The sequence below is a fragment of the Manduca sexta genome, chromosome 21 (genome assembly GCF_014839805.1).
Source record: "Manduca sexta isolate Smith_Timp_Sample1 chromosome 21, JHU_Msex_v1.0, whole genome shotgun sequence".
Taxonomy (NCBI): domain Eukaryota; kingdom Metazoa; phylum Arthropoda; class Insecta; order Lepidoptera; family Sphingidae; genus Manduca; species Manduca sexta.
The window spans coordinates 8,403,546-8,424,729 of record NC_051135.1 but is presented as its reverse complement, the minus strand read 5'-3'; the positions used below and the strand labels follow the sequence as shown (position 1 = coordinate 8,424,729).

Genomic DNA, 21,184 nt, shown 5'->3' with positions numbered 1-21,184 from the left:
CCAAATAGGCTATTGCCGCTTAATTTAATTTAGTTTATAAACGACTTCAAAAAAGGAGGTTAGCAATTCGAGTTTTTATTTTTTTTGTAAAATGGAAACAAGTATTTACATTGTATGTTAAATTATTTTTTGGTTTGTAGTGGTTTTTGAAGGCGGTTTTTTTAAATATGGGTTTGTATCATTTACAATTTTTATATGTAGGTTAAGTTATTTTTGCTCTAAATGGTATTGCGTTTAATATTGTTTTCATAATTTCGGAATTTATGAATTCTATAACTTAAATCTTGTCACGGTGCGATACGGTCACAATATTGGTAAGGTCACGGAGTCTTAGTCCGTTTACTATCCGTTTTTTCTTTGTCATTACAAGCGTTCGAATCGAAGGACAGAGTAGGAAGAAAAAGGAGGAGGGAGGAAGAAGGAAATTAGGGGATTATTTAACTCTCTTACCTTCGAAAGGAATGCCCGTAATTGCAAAAAAACTATCCGCTCCTATAAACGGAATAGGGCCCTTGACCTTAATATCAGTTAAAATGTAGAAGGGAATAAAAAACATACATATTTGCAATTTCCTATATTATATTAATGACATAAAAATAATATAATTCTTCTAATGGCTAGCTATTCAGTCAAAAACGTTAGTTCGAATTCATTGATTTTACATCACATTTCTATACAATATTTTTTTTATTTCTACGCCAACTAACAAGTGAGTTACCTCATACCTGATATTACGCAACCTCTATGATCCATAAATACTCACAATTCTTAAGAATTATATATGCGTTACCTGCTTTAAAAGAAAAGAATAAGGATTAAAGAAGGGAGACTGATATTTGGGTTCCAAGGACCCAATACGAAATGCAACAACAAACTGACACTTCCCACGGGTTTTGGCAAGACCGTGGTGTTACCCCGGTCGAGCCGTTTCATTATGGCTGTATACACATACGACTACAGTGGTTTTACCATTTTCAATATTACAAATATATTTTGTTATTGCAGCTTCTGGAAGACCGTGGTTTTACCCCGGTCGAGCCAGTTCATTATGGCTGTATACACGCACGACCACGGTGTGGCTTAACCACTTTCAATATTACTAAATATTTTGTTATCCTAAATTCTGGTTTCTAGTTCTTAATTAAAAAAGTAACGAGGCGAAAATGGAAAAATACTTCAGAACTTTTAACGAACTGTATTTGTCAACTCTAACAACTGCAATTTTCTAAAATTTCTGGAAAAGTTTTTGTTCATAAACGAATTTTTTTTAATACAGATTGTGCAATTATAATTGGTACTGCACCGACCGAGCTATTTATGCTTTCAATGGCAGCAGTCTGATTATGATACAAATATATACTGCCGTGCTAAGCGCAAGAGCGTTATGTCAGGAAAACTTTATTTCGAAATAATCGAAGTTTTGTAAATATAGTTTTATAGTTTTGTATGTAAAACTGAGATAGAGAAAATCTTTTAAGGTTTTTTTAACAAATTCTAAAGATACCGTTAATTAGATAAGTTCATTGGGTGAGTAATTCTGTAAGCTATCTGACAACGTAAACATCAAGATTTTGATTATTTTTGAGATACCGCTTTCGAGGTTAGCACGGCAGTTAATACTGTTATAAAGGTCTAGTTTCTGATCCGTCTTTTGATCTTTTTAGCGAAAAAGTTGCAATAAATCTTTGAAGTTTCGGCATAACAAGTGGTCTGCAATCCAAGCCTTGTTTTTTTTTATATGGACAGGGCAAAATAACTCGACACCTGATGGTAAGTGAAGTGGGGTCCAATCGAAAGTCGACTGACGAGAGATGATTACCCCGCGACAGTCGACAGAATTATGGCGGCCTTTTGAAACCGGAAATACACAGGCTGTTCTCGGAACGTAGCACACTTACGTGGGCCACTATGGGTCTTAACACCTTATTATTACTCACTATGTATGGACTAAAGAACATGTCTCCAACCGCATACCCTACCTTAAAATATTATAAATGCCAAGATCTTTGAATGTTTTTACAAGTAAAAATAGAGACCGCTTACGTAAGTAAAAAGTAAGATTACGAGTAAGGCCATTAAAATTATTTCCGAGTGCTGTCCTGTTTCTTGCATTCCTCTTCTGGAACGCAATTGTCGTTTTCATCTCTGTAGTTGCCGTCGATACAAACGCATCTTGGTTGGCAATCGTTCTCTGAAGTATCGGAACACAACACTGCACTATCAATGTCCCTGCAGTACTCAATCAATGGACATGACTTCCATACTTCGCTGGGCCGCGTACAATTTACACGAGCTGGAAGTAAGTAATTAAAACCGCGATAAAATACGAAAAATAGTTTAATTTCAAGGTCTAGCCTTCGCGTGAACATAAGAAATCATTGAGCTGGAAGTGTGCTTATTTTTATTATATGTTTAATTTAAAGTTACTAGTATATATTTATACCTATAGTGTAGAAACCTAGTTTATAAAGAAATACAAATGGATGAGAATAATTTCATAAAATTAAATTATTAAAAGTTTTAATGTGCTATTTGTAAAGTTAGAAAACTAAGACAAAAAAATCTATTCGAACCCATTAGATGCGTTTAAATAGTTTTTCAAAGCCGAATTGTTGTGGAAAATTAAATTATTTTATCGTAATAGCATTTTACTTGTGTTTAGACACAACACATAGAGGATTATTTGTACACAAATCTTTTGCGGGATTTCATTTTATTTCAATATGAACATGAGAAAAATAATTATAAATTATTATAGTAATACATTACTTACGACAATCTCTAGCAAGAACGCAAGATTCGTTCTCATAACTTCTGAATTTGTAGTTGTCTTTACAGCGACAACCAGGAGGGCAGGGTCGGCCAGGCTTGCAAGCGTATTTTACAAGGCTATCGTCTTCGGGGCAATACTGATTTGGACATTTGAATCCACAATCAGAGAAGTACCCATTATCACCACAAGGATTTCCATCTTAAAAAAAATAATAATTACTATAAATCCAAAAATCTAGTTAATATAATATAGATATTTATCAATAATTTAGTTTTATCGACACATATCCGTAGTTCTAACAGTACTATCTCATTTTTGTTAGGAAACGGGGGAGAGGAAACGAGAACTTTTCGATCCCAGAACATTTAGACCCGAGACAAATATTTACTGGTGAGAAACATTTGTTGCAATGCGAGTATTGAACGTAACGAAATAGTTAAACGACCAAAACCATTTTAATTTATAGCTCCTAGTTTTCTCTTTTCATATCTCATCTATAGTTACTACAAATTTATTCTACAGCAAAAACATTTATCAAACTCAAATATAGTTCAAACCTTATAAAATATGAATAAAACGGTATTTAAAAGAAACGACTCATAATTTCATACTTACTCGGGCATTCTTCCGGCAAAATGCATTTTCCATTTAATTTTGACAGGAGATATCCAGGCTCGCATTGACAACCGACATCCAGACATGCTTTCCTACACTGGATGGTGTTTGGAGCGACGCAGGTCGATGGACAAGGCCAGGGGCATTTCGTAATCAGGGCGTGAGGGTCCCCGTTGCAACTTAAATTTCCTGCAAACCAACATAATACTTTCATATTGAAATTCACATTACAAATAATCTTGACGATCGGTTAAAAGTTAACAGAAATAAACTTTAAACGAAGATATAAAAAAAGAAAATATCTAAAGTAAACAGAGTAGTAATATAGAAGAATTACATTCAAATACACGTTAAATGCTTACAAAAATATAAGCTCATAAGGCAAGATTTGATATCGAGATGCCTGTATGAGTATTTTTCAACATAAATGTACATAACTAAATAGTTTTTACATAAAATATAATAATGGTATTTTCTTCATATGTATTTTTTTCGGTTCTTCTAATACCATGATATATATCATGAATGAATATTCATGATATATATCATTTTAAACAAACCAATGTATTAAGTCAAACAAATTAAAAGAAAGATGAAACAGTAACATTGCCTACCAATATTTCGTAAAACTATTACCTAGCATTTATTTTGAAAATTAATCATATAAAATTTAGTAATAATTTTATGTTTAGCGTACTTATAAAATAAAAATTTAAACACGCAGAAATGATTACCTCTCACGTACCGTCTCGTTATCTAAGATTTTAAATCAAAACTTCAATGTAACTAATGGTCTATCGAAGTAAATATCATATAATAACATCAAAGAGAACCGGAGCGTAGTTATTTTCATAGCTGACTGAGCATTAAATTACCAACAGACAGTTGATCGCAACAATTTTTATCTGTAGGAACGAAAATAGGAAGGATTTCTTTCACCACCGCATTATTAGTTACAATACTTGCATTAAAAAGTGAGCATTCTTTTTCAAGATATCATTTTGTATTTTGTCGTGAAGTCATTTTAAAGCATTATTGGGATAAAGATAATATGACTATTTTAATATTTTCTTTACATAAATATGTATGCATTTGTTGGGTATGGACTGTATATTATGTCTTTCAAAGTAGACATGATGACCTAATCAAAAATTTGCGTATGTAGATGATAGGTTTATAAATATTCTGTATTAGTCTATTTTATTATATACTTACTTGGACACTTCTCAACTTCGATGCATTCCCCTTCGGTATCACTCAAAACGTATCCAGATTTGCATTGGCATCCGTCCACATTCGTGGCTGAAGGTTTATTTTCTGGACAATTTGGCGGATTCGGGACAGCACAAGTTCGTCTGCATTCGCTTGGTATGGGACATGATGGTTCTAGAAAATAATTGAATTACCTCTTGAATGTTGAAGTGATGTTTAAAAACGTCATACTACAACTATGATATTGGAATGAAATTATTTATTTGAACCTGTTAAATGTTCTACATTATTTAAATTCCGTCAATATTAACTCTACCATCAGGCCGGAAAGTTGTTATCAGAGAAGAACGGGCAAGAAACTCTGGTGTTACTCGTGTCAAAATCAGTTTAAGGTATAAATTGCAGCCCATGATACAGGAAAAAATATACAATGCGTTTTTGTATTATAGGTTAAAGTAGTTCAGTCCACTTCCGACTGGTGGACTAAGACCTAATCCCTCTCAGTAGTAGAGGAGGCCCGTGTTCAGCAGTGGGACAGTATATAATACAAGGCTGATATTATTATTATTATTAGAGCAGTTAAAACCTGCTCCGCACTGCTCTTGCACTCCCTGCAAATAAGGAAAGGAGGAGATATATAATGACCCCAAAAATCTTACTATACGTACGAAGGGCTCCTGCAAAACAACTATTTTAAGTTACATTTCTATGGAACAGCAACACCAATCAAACGAGGGCATACATAATTTATTGTCAGGTCAAATCAACTAAACTACCGCACAGCTCTATCACTTACACAATAAGGTTTAATTTACTTACGCGTAAAACATTCATTGCTGGGTACGCATATTCCGCTCCCATTCCTAAGATGTTCGTCAAGACAGTTGCATCCCAACTCACACGACGCATTCTTTGGACAATCGTATGATGTGAAGATGCTGTCACAAGTTTGAGGCGGACAGGCTATTTTACAATCGGAGGGCACTTCGTTGAACCCACATTGTAAAGATGGCGTGGTATCTACCAACATAAGTTGTGGGCTAATGGTGTAGCAGATTCACAAATAAAAAAATACCGGAAATTATTATATTTTAAAATTATACATTTTATAGAATTAGTGTATTCGTATTTATGTAGATATGTATGTTTTATATAATATCATAATGTATTGTCTTATTTATATTTTACCACACCCACAATGTGGCATCTCTCTGCATCACCCAAAAGTTGACTTAGAAAATTATATTTGGGCGGAATATAATATTAATATCCTACCTATTAATAACTTAATACGACCGACAATATCAATAAGAAGATATTAGGACAAATGAGGGTAAAATTAATGTCTCCGATAAATATAATAGGTGAACAATAAAAACATAATCCTTCAAAGAATTATTTGGAAAGAAGTATTTGGAATTTTATTAATAAAAAAGCGGCGATAGCCTAGTTGATTGTGAAACGGGCTGCTGAGACGAATGTTCGCAGGTTCAAATCGGAAAGGCACAGTCCTCTGACATTTCTAAAAAAATATGTGTGCGTGCATACTTTGTGAATTATCGCTTGCTTTAACGGTGAAGGAAAACATCGTGAGGAAACCTGCATACCTCAGAAGTTCTCTATAGGAATTTCGAGGGTGTGTGAAGTCTACCAATCCGCACTAGGCCAGCGTGGTGCACTAAGGCCTAATCCCTCTCAGTAGTAGAGGAGGCCCGTCCCCAACAGTGGGACAGTATATAATACAGGACTGATATTATTATATTATATTTATTCTTATTTCTTACAAATAATAGCCAGTTGTCTTTAAACTAAAATGTTTATCGTTCTGTTAGTAGGAATTTCCAACACCACAAACAAATAGCAAAATTTAAGTTATAATGAATACAAAATTCATACACACAATTTAAAAATGTAAAATAAATAATATGAGAAAAGAACTCATAAGCCAATAAAATAATACGAATTAATTTTAATTTTATACGTAAATGACAGTGTAATAGACTAAAACTATACTTATAAAAATATTTGCAAACCAAAACATATTAAACATAGATTCACAATATAATTGCATAAAAAATCAACTAACCATTTTGCGGATAAATCTTACGACACTCGTCAGCGCTGATGCACACGTCAGATGCGTTTCTGAAATAATTCTTCATACAGGTGCAACGCGGCTGACAGTTTAACAGCAGGGTATTGCAGGGGTAATCTGCTGTATCCACGGAATCGCAGTACCCTGATGAACACTCAGATGGACAGGGATTCCAAACTTCATGCTCTCGTGTGCAGTTTACAGGAGCTGTAGGTAGAAAGGTAGAAAGAAGAAGCAATAGATAGAAAATTTGTGTATTATTCAACCAAAAACCACCCTTATGTATATAGATACTAAAATCCGAGTGTTTGTTGGGTCGCCCTTTTTTCACAGCAACGGGGGAATCGTTTGTTATGATTTACCTTATACATACAGATAATTTATTGGATAGTGATAGGTTAGGTTTGTCTTCGAAATATGCTCGGTTCCTTTGAGACATCTTTTGAAAGTTTTTCACGTCGGCGAATAAACGAAATTTATTAATATAACAAAAATATAAGAAGTAAAGGAAAATTAAAAACTTACGGCAATCAGACGAAACGATGCACCGTTGGTCTTCGCGGCTCTTTCTTTTGTGGTTCAAATTACAAATACATCCAGAATAGCAAGGGACTGCCGGAGGGTACTCGCAAGCTATCGGTTGAAGACTATCATCTTTTGGGCAGTAGTCGTAATCGCAGTCTGATTTACACTGCACAAAGATTTCGTTTTGCCCGCATGGATTACCACCTGGAAGATTATGTTTTTTTTTATAGCTCAGGCAGGCAAACGAACAATTGGTCATGAAGTGTTTAATGACTTCAATGCATTTTATGCACGAATGTGCCTTAACAGGCACAACGATACGGAAAGTACTTTAGCATTTCAAAATCTTATAAACCATACTAAATTTAACAGCATGCTGGCAATTTGTGTTAATTTCTTATAAGACAATCTGATATAGTCTGGTCATTAAAATTCTGTTTGATGCAAGTATATAACCTTTCTTTCTATGACATAATTGTTAACACTTTGGGAACACACTTTGTTTATTACATGCTTGCAACTATCAATTTCTTTAATAGTCTATAATAATCATTTACAAACATTTATATAATTTAACAATCAAAATGTATGTAAGCTTAACAGAGCTACAACAGCACAATCAAAAGCGTTAACCTTCATATCATGAACTGCTGCTTTTCCCTAGTGAATAAATGAATAAATATCTTATATGTCTTCACCGATTTTTGCTTTTCCAAAGTCAAATCACAATGCTTTACAAGCTAACGCAGATGAAATCGGTAACTTATAAATAGGTTGATGCCTCTCAATTATAAGTTTGTTTAGACATTAGGAGTCAGTCACCTTAGTATTTATTTAAATTTTAATGCAGAGCTCACTTAAACGTTTGGAAATGAGATAACATTTCGGACGTTTTATTTTTTTCTTCCCTGCAACTAAATGGAATATCTTGCATGTCTCAAGACTCGTCTATTTTATTACAGGCATTAGGTATACTAATTAAAATTTCGGATACCAAATAATTACATGGCCATTAAATTAGCGTCCAACACCATGATACATTACATATAATGATTTCCGAAACACAATTTTAATTATAGTTATAATTGGGAAACTTACAGCTAGCACAATTCATACTAAAGGATATACTTAGAGAAGGCTAATTACGAGTTTCCACTACTAAATTACACAGTGCAAAAATAGAAAATAATGTGGTCCACGAAGGAATAAATAAAAGTGAGATTATAATTAGTTCTTAAAAAAAACTAATTTGCAAATGTATTTTTTTTTAAAGAGGTACCTATTAAATAAATCTATACCCAAGAGTGACGTGACGTTATTGAAAGACCTGCTTGCTCACAATAGGTAGGAGTTTTGCCTATAGTAGGTTGCCTACGTAAATGTTGAATTACGTTTATACTGGAACCTAACACAGCTTGTACGCCGTAGCAAATATACACAAAGCGGTTGCTGCCCACCCAGACATTCGCATAAGAAGAAAAAAAGCCTACTTCATCATTTATCTATTCATTCATGTCATTAGTCTATATATTATAAAAATAAATTGATCAAAAAGTAACACAAAAGTAGTTTACCTTCACATTCCTCAGGTCGAATGCATTTACCGCTAGTTTTCGATAGTAAAAAGCCAGAACTGCATTCGCAGCCAACGTTATCACATTTTCTCTTACATGGTGTTGCATTAGGCGCATCGCAAGTTGAAGGGCATGGTAAAGGACATTGTCTCACTACAGCATTAGGGTCGCCATTGCATCCCAGATTAGCTGGAATCATATTCGTCATTATTATATACAATCTTTTCGATTTTGCCCCGTCTCTGGGTTTTTTTTTTATAAGTTAGCGTGACTGCAATCAACACCGGGGGAACCCTGCATAAAGGGTATTGGAATCCCCAGCTTAGCGACTGCAGAGGGTCGGAAGAAAGTGGGGGAGAGATGGAAAGTTACTAGGATCAGCGGAGGGGAGTAGGGTTTGCGAGTTCGCGAGCCCTTTTAGGCCTTAATGTGAATTTTCAACCATGAGGAATATGCACTTGACTGTGTATATACCTCATGGTTACCGACAAATGTTCCTCTGTGCATGGGCATTTGTTGTGTAGATCCTGCGCACAAAATTGCCTAGAAAGGAGGTGGTGGTTCTTATCAAGTTCAAGAAGGTGTATCCTATCCAAATTATACAAAATATATTTAGTTCCATATGATAGAGGGTGAGCCTAATACCATTTACCAGGCGTAACTGGGACTGTAATATTGAAACAAAAATAACCAAAGTGACTTTACTAATTTATCTAAAAAATACAAACCCCGAACGACATCTTGTATTCGATAATGTGAATTATGCGTAATAGTTTTAAAAATTATGCAAATTGTATCAATCAGCTCTTGATTATACTTACATTCAGAACAGATCGTCATGAATTCTAATTTTTAACTCCCGACCTCTTATTAAATGCGAAACAGAACACTTCGCCAACACATATTTTGGATTTGAAATTTGTAGTTTCTTTACCTGGACAAAGTTCGATTTTAATACATTCGCCATCTGTTTTCGACAATATATAACCTTCTTGACATTGACATCCGTCGATATTTGTATCAGATGGTTGGGTGTAGGTACAATTCGGTGGATTTGGTACAGCACACGTAGGTCTACATTCCGGTTTTATGGAACATTTTTTTGCTGCAAATAAACATTTTTATTTTTAGTGTTTTAATAATATTGATATCATAAGACAAGATATAGTAAATTCGTTTACTTATGTCATAATAAATGTACTATATCACTAAATAGGGTATTCAATTAATTATATAACACTTACTATGCTAATAAAAAAAAATCTTTTTTCTATTAGGCACTAATAAATTATAGCAGGAACTTCATGCGATAAAACATTAAATTCTACTTCAAATACATACCAGTGTACGCAGAAGAGCAGCATATTATTAAAAACCAAAACAAAAACACATACTCGTCCACCAACATGGTTTTATAATGTCAGACTGACTATCGCGATCTCAATGCCAAGCTTGTTTAATAAAATGACTCACAAAAAATAACACATGCAGAAAAACAGTAATGAGAAATATTCAAATCACAAAGGAAGTTCACTTCACTTGACTCCCGAACTTAGGCTTGGGGATGTCCCTAGCCCTAAGTAACTAGTAGTATTACAACTACTGTAATAGTAAATTCGATCAAGTTAATTTATAGAAAAATCCTTAATGTCTTCATATTGCCAGAAAGATAATATCTGTATTTTTGATACTTAGATATTTTTTTTTTATAAATATCTTCATTGATTTGTTCTTTTTTAAGCAATTGTGTGGATGTTAATAAATAAAATTATATTATTATATACCTAAATCTTCAGTCCTCATCAAATAAAAATTAAAGAACTAAAATACATAAATATCTTATTCCCTTCTATACAGCTTCCAATATCGTAATATTTTTTTCTAAATAATTTCCACAACCATTTGCAAAATATTATAACGAATTCTTCACAATTGTCTGTCGTTCCTTAGAAAACAAACACCTCTGAATACCCAACTGAGCACCCTCAACCAGACGTAGAATGAACCTTTATTAGAATTTGATTAGTTTCCCAATAAAATAGATCGTATTTCTGAAATTAGAGTCCCAACAAATGGCTAATCAAAATTCTTTTATATTGTTCCAACTACGACTGTTTTATAAATTATTCATTTAATCGTGTTATTGTAATAGAATTGGAACATAAAACATTATATGAATCCATAAATAAACTAAATTTGAAATAAAAAATATCATTTGTGTAAATAAGCCGTTAAACCAAAACATAAAAATAAAGTGCATGCTATAAAATATGTTATTGCACGAACTTAATACTTAAAGATAATATTGAACACGATATTGTAATAATATGTATATTGAAATGTATCTAAATTAAATACTGTTTGTTGTTTCAAACTTTGCCGGACATTGACTTGATACGCAAAACATTATAGGGGTGCAAAAGTTTAATTGTATTCTGAATATAAATTATGAACCCATACGTTATATTTGGAAGTTCATTTATAATCATTGTTTGATAGAATAAATATGAATTACATATTAAATAGGTGTCATAGCAATAAAAACACATAGAATCGTACATATACTGAGTATTATTAAATAATTTTGTCACACAACCGTAATATTCTTGAACTCTGTTACTGCCTCAAAGATTCTTATCAATACGTTTCTGAAACCGCACCCCATCCATTTTATTTCGTGGTCACGAAATCAATGAACACGCTTATCCCGCCATTCCTACTATTTGGTATTCAATATTCGTTTGTTCCAAATCGTAAAGCGATCTTAGAATCGTCTATCCGTGCTAGTTCGAAATATTTTCTGTTAGATTTACTAAAGCCAAAGAACCTGTTTCACTTGGATCTTCGGCTAAGCCATTGAATTTCCTCCATAAAGCCCGGATTTATTTCCACTTTTCAGTTTTGTGTTATTCGCTCAAAGGCATTCGGACAAAGAGATCCAATACAGGTACTTGGGATCCGAATATTTTTGAGAATATTCGTATAGCCGATAGTGCTTGTAATTACATGTAAAATTGTTTATTCAGCTGTAGACACTATTGTTACCTTGATTCGAACCATGTGTTGGTAATATTGTGTTGGCTGTTAAGGTATCATATTTTTTGTTAAAAGTTTATATGAAACAAATTAATTAGGTATTTGTTGTATACTACCTTTTACTTCTAGCTCCGCCCGCCTGATAAAGTTAAGCCGCGATAAATATCTCCCCAGAATAAAACGTGACGTATAGAAGTCAGGATAAGTAATGTCAGTAACGTAACTTCCTATTAGTTCCTGAGATTAGCGCGTCCAAACAAACAAATTCTTCAGCTTTATATAATAGTATTAGATTTTTGTAGCCGTGACAGTATTTTAGGTACCTAATGATAGCATTAGACCAATTATACCCCATTTTGCAATCACTTCCATTCTCAACTAAGGCTCTTGTCCAAGGCTATACCGTTAGGGTTTTGACATAGGCCTGAACAGGGAAAGCATATTTGTATACATTTGGCAACACGAGTATTTTCCCAAAAGTTTATTCTTACTATATACCTAATAATAAGATAGGTAAATAAAGTAACTTATGGTTCATAAAATTTTGAAAAATCCATGTTAAGATATTACAGAAGGAATTGTCAAATATACTATAGGTACAAACACGAATGGTCAGAAAAAAGCAATAAAACCTTAATAAACTGAATAATTCAGCTTAAAAATAATATTATCAGATATTTCATACACCCGGGGATAAAGCAAAGCATTAATAATATTAGTAATCAAACTCCAAAATTCTTTGCAACATATTTATTTCAAAGAATCAAATATGTTTTCTTACTTACCACATTCCGCAGCGGGGACACATACATCACTGCTGTTCCTGTAGAAGCCTTGCTTGCACACACATTTGGGGTCGCAATACGAATACGACTTATTACATTCTGTTTGATTTCTGTAAATGTCTTCACATCTCTCGGCCAAGCAGTTCGATGGACAACGATTCCATTCTTCATTAGGTCTCTTACATTTTAAAGAAGCTGTAAAACAAAAATGTTGCACAGCACTGTATCTGATGGTAAGTGGAGTGGAGTCCATCAGAATTTCAACTGACAAGAGATGATTACCCGACAACAGTCAACACAATTATGCTGGCTTGTTGGAACAGGATATACACAGACTGATCCAGAAACGCGACACGTGGGCTACTATGGCGGGTTTTAACACCTTGTGTGAGGTCGTCGCTATCCGGGGGGATATAAGATATATCCTACCACCAGCAAGAATCAGTAAAACAAATATGTCTTAATAGTGAAATAAAGAGTAAGGGAATTGAAGGACACACAAATATATGTGGATCAAATTTGGAGCAAACTGAAGACATGGGCCGTTGTGATTGGCTAATATTGAGATACAACTTGAACTAGTTGGCTGTCAGATTTATAAACAGCAAGCTGTCAAATTTAAAAATGCTGAGAAACAGAATTATTATCACAGCAATCCGTCCTTAGATATGTAACGTTAATGAATTCGGGCGTTAGTATTTCATCAAGAAAAAATGTTATGAATAATACTTACGACAATCAGATGCCAAAATGCATCTATCATTGTTTGAACGCAGTCTCCGGTGGTTCGCTTGGCAGATACAACCGGATCGGCATGGGTAAGGAGGATCACAAGCTATAATCGCTCTTATGTCATTCTCCGGACAATAACTATTCGGACACTCCGCTTTACACGCAGCGAAGGTTTCGTTCTTCTTACACAATTTGGCAGCTAGAAGAATCAATGTTATTAACATAAATTTAAGTCACAATTTTTATTAATGTTTATTTTTTCTATTTAACTATACTTTTACCTCCTTATTCATGGACGTTTTTTATCTAAGGACGGAACATTACTGTGGTAACAAGTCTTTTTCTCAGTGCTGACGGCATAGCAGCCTTCGCAGTGCATAGACATAGGCCCGTCATGATTGGCTAATATTGAGATACAACTTTAATCTAGTTGGCTGTCAGATAAACAAAGCTGAGAAACAAACTTATTATCACAGCAATGCTCCGTCCTTAGATAAAAAACTTCTATGAAAAAGGAGCTTACTTTATATTATTCGTTTTTTTTATTAAAACAAAGTTAGAAGTATAAAGTAATAATTTTATAAATTATTTTGACTTACCTGGGCACTCCTTCAGCAATATACATTTTCCATTAGATAAAACATAACCCGGTTTACACTCACAACCATATTCAAGACATGCTCTTTCGCACCGTCTATCGCCACTAGGGTTGTCACATGTGCCCGGACAGGGCGACGGGCATTTTTTGAAAATAGCGTTAGCAGGGCATTTTCCTAAAAGATAAATTTAATTACGGAAAAACAATATGGACTATCCCGTGTCGGGCGGTATCAATAAGGGGTTTATCTACTCAATATCAGCCCGGAGTCAGGAATAGGCCAGCGTGGTGGACTAAGGCCTAATCCCTCTCAGTAGTAGAGGAGGCTCGTGCTCAGCAGTGGGCAAGTATATAATACAGGGCTGATATTATTATTATTATTAGTCAGGAATATGTGCCTGATAACGCGATAAGCTCGCCTGCTATCACATCATGGGACGTAACGCATATAGCAAAAAGTAAAAAAGTGGGTGCCCTAGTTGTATCTCCGTCTACCCCTTTTAAAATAAAGGTGATGTGTATGTCAGTGTGTTCAATATTGATTTTATGTTCACAAATAAACTATTTTTTCGGAATCATACTAAAAGTGATATTCAGATTAAGTTCATTTATTTCCAATCCAACATTATTGATGAAGTCTCAATATAACTTATAGTACATTTCATAATATTTTCATTTATTTATTACACTTCATTGTATATTACAATTGGCGGTCTTATCGCATCTACGATTTCTTCCAGGCAACCTTCTCAACAACAACCACTAATATTAAACGTTTTTTCTACTTACGGCATTCAGCAGCGGGAACACAAATGTCGCTGTCATTTCTGTAAAACCCTGGCTTGCAGACGCACTGGGGATCGCAATACTGCGACAGGGAACAACTCGTTTGGTTCCTGTCGATGTCGTCGCATCTATCGGCCAAACAATTTGGCGGGCAGGAGTTCCATATCTCGTTGGGTCTTTTACATTTTACCGGGGCTATAAAACAATAAACGAAAAGGCTGAAGCACCCTTATAAATTATTATATTATATATCCCCCGCCGAGTCTTTCTGTCTGAACACGATAAACTCAAAAATTACTAAATTGATTTCGATAAAATTTGATGTGAAGATAGATTATGATCCTAGAAAGGACATATGCTACTTTTTATCCTGGATTTTTTCTAACGCAGGCGAAGTCGCGTGAAAAAGCTAATAATAAAAAACCCTAAAATATAATCATTTTGGCTAGGTATAACTTTTCGATGTCTTAATAATTTGACAATTACTTACGACAATCTGAAGCCAGAATACATTTATCATCAGCTTGACTCAGTCTGCGGTGGTTCGCTTTGCAGATACAACCAGGTGGACACGGATAGACCACTGAACAAGCTACACTTGCTCTATTGTCATTCACTGGACAGAAGTCAGTTGGACAGTTCACTTTACACGCGGCAAACGTTTCGTTCTTTTGGCAGGATTTGGCAGCTGAAAATGTATTATTTTTAAGCTCTTTTTTTTATAAATACCTAGCTTAATCCTCCTTGTTAGCAGTTTCAGTTCTCAAACGTTAACTAATAACTAATTGTTTGATTTAAATTTACCTGGACACTTCTGCAGTGATATACATTTTCCTTTAAACAGGACATAGCCCGGTTTACATTCACAGCCGTACTCTTCACAAGCTCTAGAGCATGGCCTGTCGCCTGTAGGGTTGTCACATGTAGCAGGGCAGGGAGACGGGCACTTTTTGAAAATAGCGTTAGCAGGGCACTTTCCTAAAAACAATAATGATAGCTTAAAAGAGAATGTGGAAAATTATGCTCATGAATATATGACTGCTACGTTATAAAAATAAAACGCAATTACAATTGATAACAATAACGTACATCAAATAAGTACTAAAATTATAAATGGATTTTTTTTTTATTTCGTTTGACAAAATGTGTTTTCACGTGTACTACTTACGGCATTCAGCAACGGGGACACATATGTCCCTGTCATTCCTGTAGAAGCCTGGCTTGCAGACGCATTGGGGATCGCAATACTGCGGCAGGGGACAGCTCGTTTGGTTCCTGCCGATGTCGTCGCACCGCTCGGTTAAGCAGTTTGGCGGACAGGAGTTCCATATTTCGTTAGGTCTTTTACATTTCACCGGGGCTAAAAAACAATAAAGGTTGGAGCATATTTAACAAAAAAAGACACTAAATTGTTTTAAATTTAGTTAGGTATAAATTTTCAGTGTCATAATAATTTAACATTTTAGTACTTACGACAGTCGGAAGCCAAAATGCACTTATCGTCAGCTGGACTCAGTCTGCGATAGTTCGCATTGCAGATACAACCAGGCGGGCACGGATAGGCCACGGCGCAAGCTACTCTAGCTCTGTCATCATTCACTGGACAGTACACGGATGGACAATCAACTTTACAAGTGGCAAAGGTTTCATTCGTTGAACAATATGTGGCATCTGCAAAGGATACTGTTAGTAAATATATGTTATATGATATTTCTTCTTTAGCTTTACTTCCCTGATCGTTCCTTGATTATAGGTCACTTGACATTAATAACATCCACTTTAATTTTAAAGTTTTGAAAGTATTTCGAAACAATGCTATTATAATATTAGAACGTATTGTTGGTAGGTCTCTAGTATGCGAAGAGCTACCTAGGTAGGTATTAATGTAATGTCTCCCGCCAAACGATACTGTACATGCGCTATTGTTTTCTAGTTTGAGGGACATCGTACTGGGCATTATGAGACTAAACGTCTATGTCTCAAGGTGACAAGTTCAGTGCAGCGCTACGCAATAGTAATTCAAAGTTCTGGACGGTGTTGCTTTTATTTATGGGTCGTATCGGTTCAGGCGAGTCACATGCTCGTCTCATTCAACTGTAATACAAAAGTGCCTACTCCAAATCTATATCTCGACTCAAGAACTAGTAACAATGGGCTCTAGAACATAATTCATTTCTGCCAACGTAAGAACAATATCTCAATTCAACAATACATTACACATTACCCGGACATTTATTTAGCTGGATACACTTTCTTTTAGGTGTCAAAACGTAATAATCTCCTCCTAGCCGAATTTCGACCACGGCGGCCAATCCCAACGGAGATCAGCCAGGTACGCAGGATATATTATAGTGCACAAGTGTGTGCGCAATACACAAGTGCACTCTCTGTTCCTTCACTCTCATAGTTCGGTGAGACGGCAAGCCGACATTACCGGAGAGAGATCAGGCGCAGGACCAACGACTTTACGTGTTTTCCGAGACACGGGGGTATTACACCGCCAACTTCCGACGACTCCGAGCTGCGACTGAGTAATTTTTTTAAGATAGAAAAACCCAGTCAAAATTATTTTGGCCCGACCCGGGAATATAACCCAGGAACTCAGCGCGGTAGTGGTTCTTGTACCATGTACAATTACAACTACGCCACCGATGCAGTCGAAGTGTCAAAACGTAGCTCCATTTACATTCGCAACCATATTCAATACATGCGCCCGCGCATTTAACCCCGCCTGGATTATCACAAGTAGGCTGACAGGGTGAGGGGCATTTTTTGAAAAAAAATTACTAATATTATAAACATAATAGCGGTGATAGCCTAGTTGGTTATGAGACGGACTCCTGAGACGAATGTCTGCAGGTTCAAATCCCAAGCGCACGCACCTCTGTCTTTTCTAAAATTATGTGTGTATTCGTTGTTAGTTATCGCTTGATTTAACGGTGAAGGAAAACATCGTGAGGTAACCTGCATACCTGAGAAGTTCTCTATAGGAATTTTGAGGGTGTGTGAAGTCAATCTACCCGCACTAGGGCAGCGTGGTGAACTAAGGCTTAAGCCCTCTCAGTAGTAGAGGCCAGTACCCAGCAGTGGGACAGTATATAATACAAGGCTGATATTATTTTATCAATATTTGCTTACATTTATATTGTACTTATTAGTTACTATGCATTCTTTACGTCATATGGCATCTTGTTTCAGTTGTTATAATCCTATTACAGTTTATAGATAATATTATTATGTTGTTCGAATATAATTAAAAATATACGGTTTTTTTTCGATTTGCAAAGTAATTAATTATGTAAAATTCAATGCATGTGATAAATTGCCTTTATTTTTCATGAATAACAAATATAGTATTAGTTCAGCGGGTTTAAATATTGTATTTCTCGGTTGTACCTAATATTTAAATATTGAACAACAGCTATACAAATATTATAATTTATAGCCTGTGTGTTATACGGGCGGTGGTGAAACGCTTTTGTGCTTGCTTATTAAATTCATTTTTTATTAACAAATTGAAAAACAATAATAAAAAGGTACTTATTTAGTAAAGTCACATAAAAATTTATGAAAATAATAATAATTGTTGCTGGCAAAATTAGCCCAGATTTTCATCTACGTTCTTTCTATTAGCTCTTGAGATATTGTGATTTTTTTTTGTTGTTGCCTTATGGACTTTTATCCTGGAAAACCTTATTCACGCGGGCGAAGCTAACAGCAAAAGCTAAAGTATTTAGTTTTTGTTTGAACACTAATTTCCAGGACTACAACTACGTCTTTGAAATGAAATGGTTTATTGCTTCGATCATTACTAACAGGAACCGTATCTAAATTCGACTAATTCGGTGGTGTAGTTATATTGCGTTCGCGGTACAGTAGAACTCTGAGGTCCAGGGTTCATATCCCTGGTCGGGCAAAGTGTTGGTAGGTTTTCCTGATCAGTATCTGCTCGGAGTCTAGAATTTGTGCCTGATATAGCAATAGGCACGCCCCCTATCAGATAATGTGACAGGACAAACAGGCGAAAAGTAGGTGTCCTGGTTGCATACCTGCCTACTCTTTCAGCTATAAAGGCGTGATGTATGTTCGTATCTAAATTCAAAATTGGTTCAATGTTTAACGACATACCCTCAGGCCTATACACACGCAGTAGCACAAAACATGCAATGTTCGACTAATCAGGCTAAACAATAACGCCCAAGGCATGTAAGCGAGCAAGCTAACTGCCAACAATCACAATAAATTTCTATTTCTATTAAATTCAATAACATACCTTTTTATTAGCATTTTACCAACTGTTATAAATGTCTACTAATTTTATAAATGAGAAGTTTGTGAAGAAGTTTGAATGTTTGTTAATAGTAAAAGATCTAAATGGATTTAAATGAAATTTAGCAAATAGATCATATCCTAGATAGAAATATTATTATGCCCCTTATGTAAAGAATAAAAAAAAACATATTATAGGCCACCTTAATTTTAACTACAAAAGTGCACCATAAAATTATTTTTTTGTATGATGAGACGAGCTTGCCCTTCCGCTGATGGTAAGCGATATGACCACCCATAAACAGTAGAAACACCACCCAAAATCTTGAATTACAAAGTATTGGTATTCCACTCCTGAGACATGAGATGTTTAGTCTCATTATGTCTAGTATTTGGGTATACTGGCTACAATGTCCTTCCAACCGGACCACAACAGTGACTACATATTGATGCTTGGCGGCAGCAATAGACATTGCAGTGGTACCTACCAAGGCGGACTCTCACATGTGAGATACACACCACCAGTAAATTAAAGTAATAAATTCGAGAAGTCATTCACACGGTCGCAAATAGTCAATTTGAATAAAAAACAACTTTACCAGGTATTTTAGCGATATGTATCTAGAGTGATTGATTCAATGTCGTAGGTAATTTGATGCACGCAGCGAGGCATCATCAATCATTTTATCATCAGAGCACAACTACGATTAATTACAAACGTTGATTATACTTCGTGTAAAGTTCCCGTGTTTGCGAGAATGCGATATTAAACCTATTTGTTACAATGATTTAAACTGTTTATATTAATTATAAAAGAGCCAGCGAAGCGGCGATAGTTGAGAGTGGACTGCTGAAATGAATGTCCGCAGGTTCAAATGCCAAGGGCATGCATTTCTGACTCTTCTAAAATTATGTGAGTATTCTTTGTGAATTATTGCTTACTTTAACCGTGAACGAAACCATCGAAGAACACCTACATACCTGAGAAGTTTTCTATAAGATTTTTGAGGATGTGTCAATTCTGCTAATTCGCACTAAGTCAGAAGGTTGGACTTTGTCCTAATCGCTCTCGGTAGTAAGGGAAAGTCGCGTTCAGCAATGAGAGGTAGATTAAAATTAAAATAGTTTATCGATGATCGGCAAGATCATATCGCGATTGAAGCGCCAAGTTCTAGAGACGCGCCGAGGGCTTAGGACCTATAAAAGGTCACCAGTAAAGGGCAGGTCAAAAAATTATTTCTCACCCGTGATGCTGAAATAGTCAAATAAAGCCTTGTATGTTGCGCCTTGAGAGATACAACGTACCTGCTATTGCAAATGATTCCACACCATCAGCATCAGCTGCAGCCACCAGTGTCAACACGCCAAACCACACCACCATCATTCTAATTACTAAATAAACTTACTTCAAACGTTATGTTTTATACTTCAAGTACACGTTTTATTATCATTTGAACAGTTGTGCAAATTTAACTACTGTTGTATTAAAAACATACCTAAACATTAGTATAGCGTATTTTACGAAACGAATAAATGATTTTTAGTGAATACTAGCTTTTGATCGCAGCGCCGCCCGCGTGGAAAAGGTTTCCCGGGATAAAACTAAGTTATATATATTTTATATTACACCTCTAGCAATACATCGATGAAAAGGAATGATGTTTTTGCGTGGTGTGTGTACATACATACAGTCAGGCACAAAAATTCTAAAACCAGATTTGGTTTCTGTTGCTGTAATAAAGGCCTCCCTCCCGATTAGTTTTTCTTCAATATTTACAATGTACGGACATCGGCCCGTTACAATTTTATTATATATAATAAAGATACCTAGTTCAGTTTTAGCATAAATATTTTTATTTGTTTTGGCTATGAAAATCTACGATTCCGCTCCAAAGTAATCAAGTTTTTCGATTGAAGTCCTAAAAGTTTTTCATGACAAAATTAGTAATTCCGAAGATTCATAATGTAATATCATATTCGAATTTTTATCTATTTTAGTCGAGAACTAGGTATAGCTAGCGGCTTCGCTTGCGTGAAGAAACATTTTTCGTTACAAAATTGCCGGTTAGATATCCACCACTCACCTGAAAGTCTAAAATAATTACTTTAGTCCCACATTACCTTCGAACACTACCAAGACTATTACTCAATTCCTACCTTATCAAATAAACATAGATACCATTT

At 35.1% G+C, this 21,184-nt stretch overlaps 1 protein-coding gene across 1 annotated transcript; it reads right to left on the bottom strand.

The window, feature by feature from the left end:
* Positions 1-559: 559 nt before the first annotated feature.
* On the bottom strand, positions 560-20,413 carry LOC115448040 (zonadhesin). The gene is made up of 18 exons (XM_030175337.2): positions 20,306-20,413; positions 16,205-16,402; positions 15,900-16,091; positions 15,536-15,709; positions 15,222-15,419; positions 14,735-14,926; positions 13,947-14,120; positions 13,349-13,546; positions 12,616-12,810; positions 9,729-9,899; positions 8,795-8,983; positions 7,221-7,424; positions 6,687-6,902; positions 5,420-5,620; positions 4,604-4,774; positions 3,389-3,577; positions 2,774-2,971; positions 560-2,293 (listed from the first exon to the last, which is right to left on the bottom strand). The coding sequence occupies exons 1-18, from the start codon at positions 20,382-20,384 to the stop codon at positions 2,082-2,084; spliced, it is 3,351 nt and encodes a 1,116-aa protein (XP_030031197.2). The 5' UTR covers positions 20,385-20,413; the 3' UTR covers positions 560-2,081.
* Between the last annotated feature and the right edge of the window lie 771 nt (positions 20,414-21,184).

Coding starts and splice junctions, on each gene's coding strand:
- LOC115448040 (XM_030175337.2), bottom strand. CDS start 20,384: ATGATGGTGGTGTGGTTTGGCGTGTTGACACTGGTGGCTGCAGCTGAT. Junction 12,811..13,348: donor CATTTTGGCATCTGATTGTC/GTAAGTATTATT, acceptor TTTGTTTTACAG/CTTCTTTAAAATGTAAGAGA. Junction 5,621..6,686: donor TAAGATTTATCCGCAAAATG/GTTAGTTGATTT, acceptor TTATGTTGGTAG/ATACCACGCCATCTTTACAA.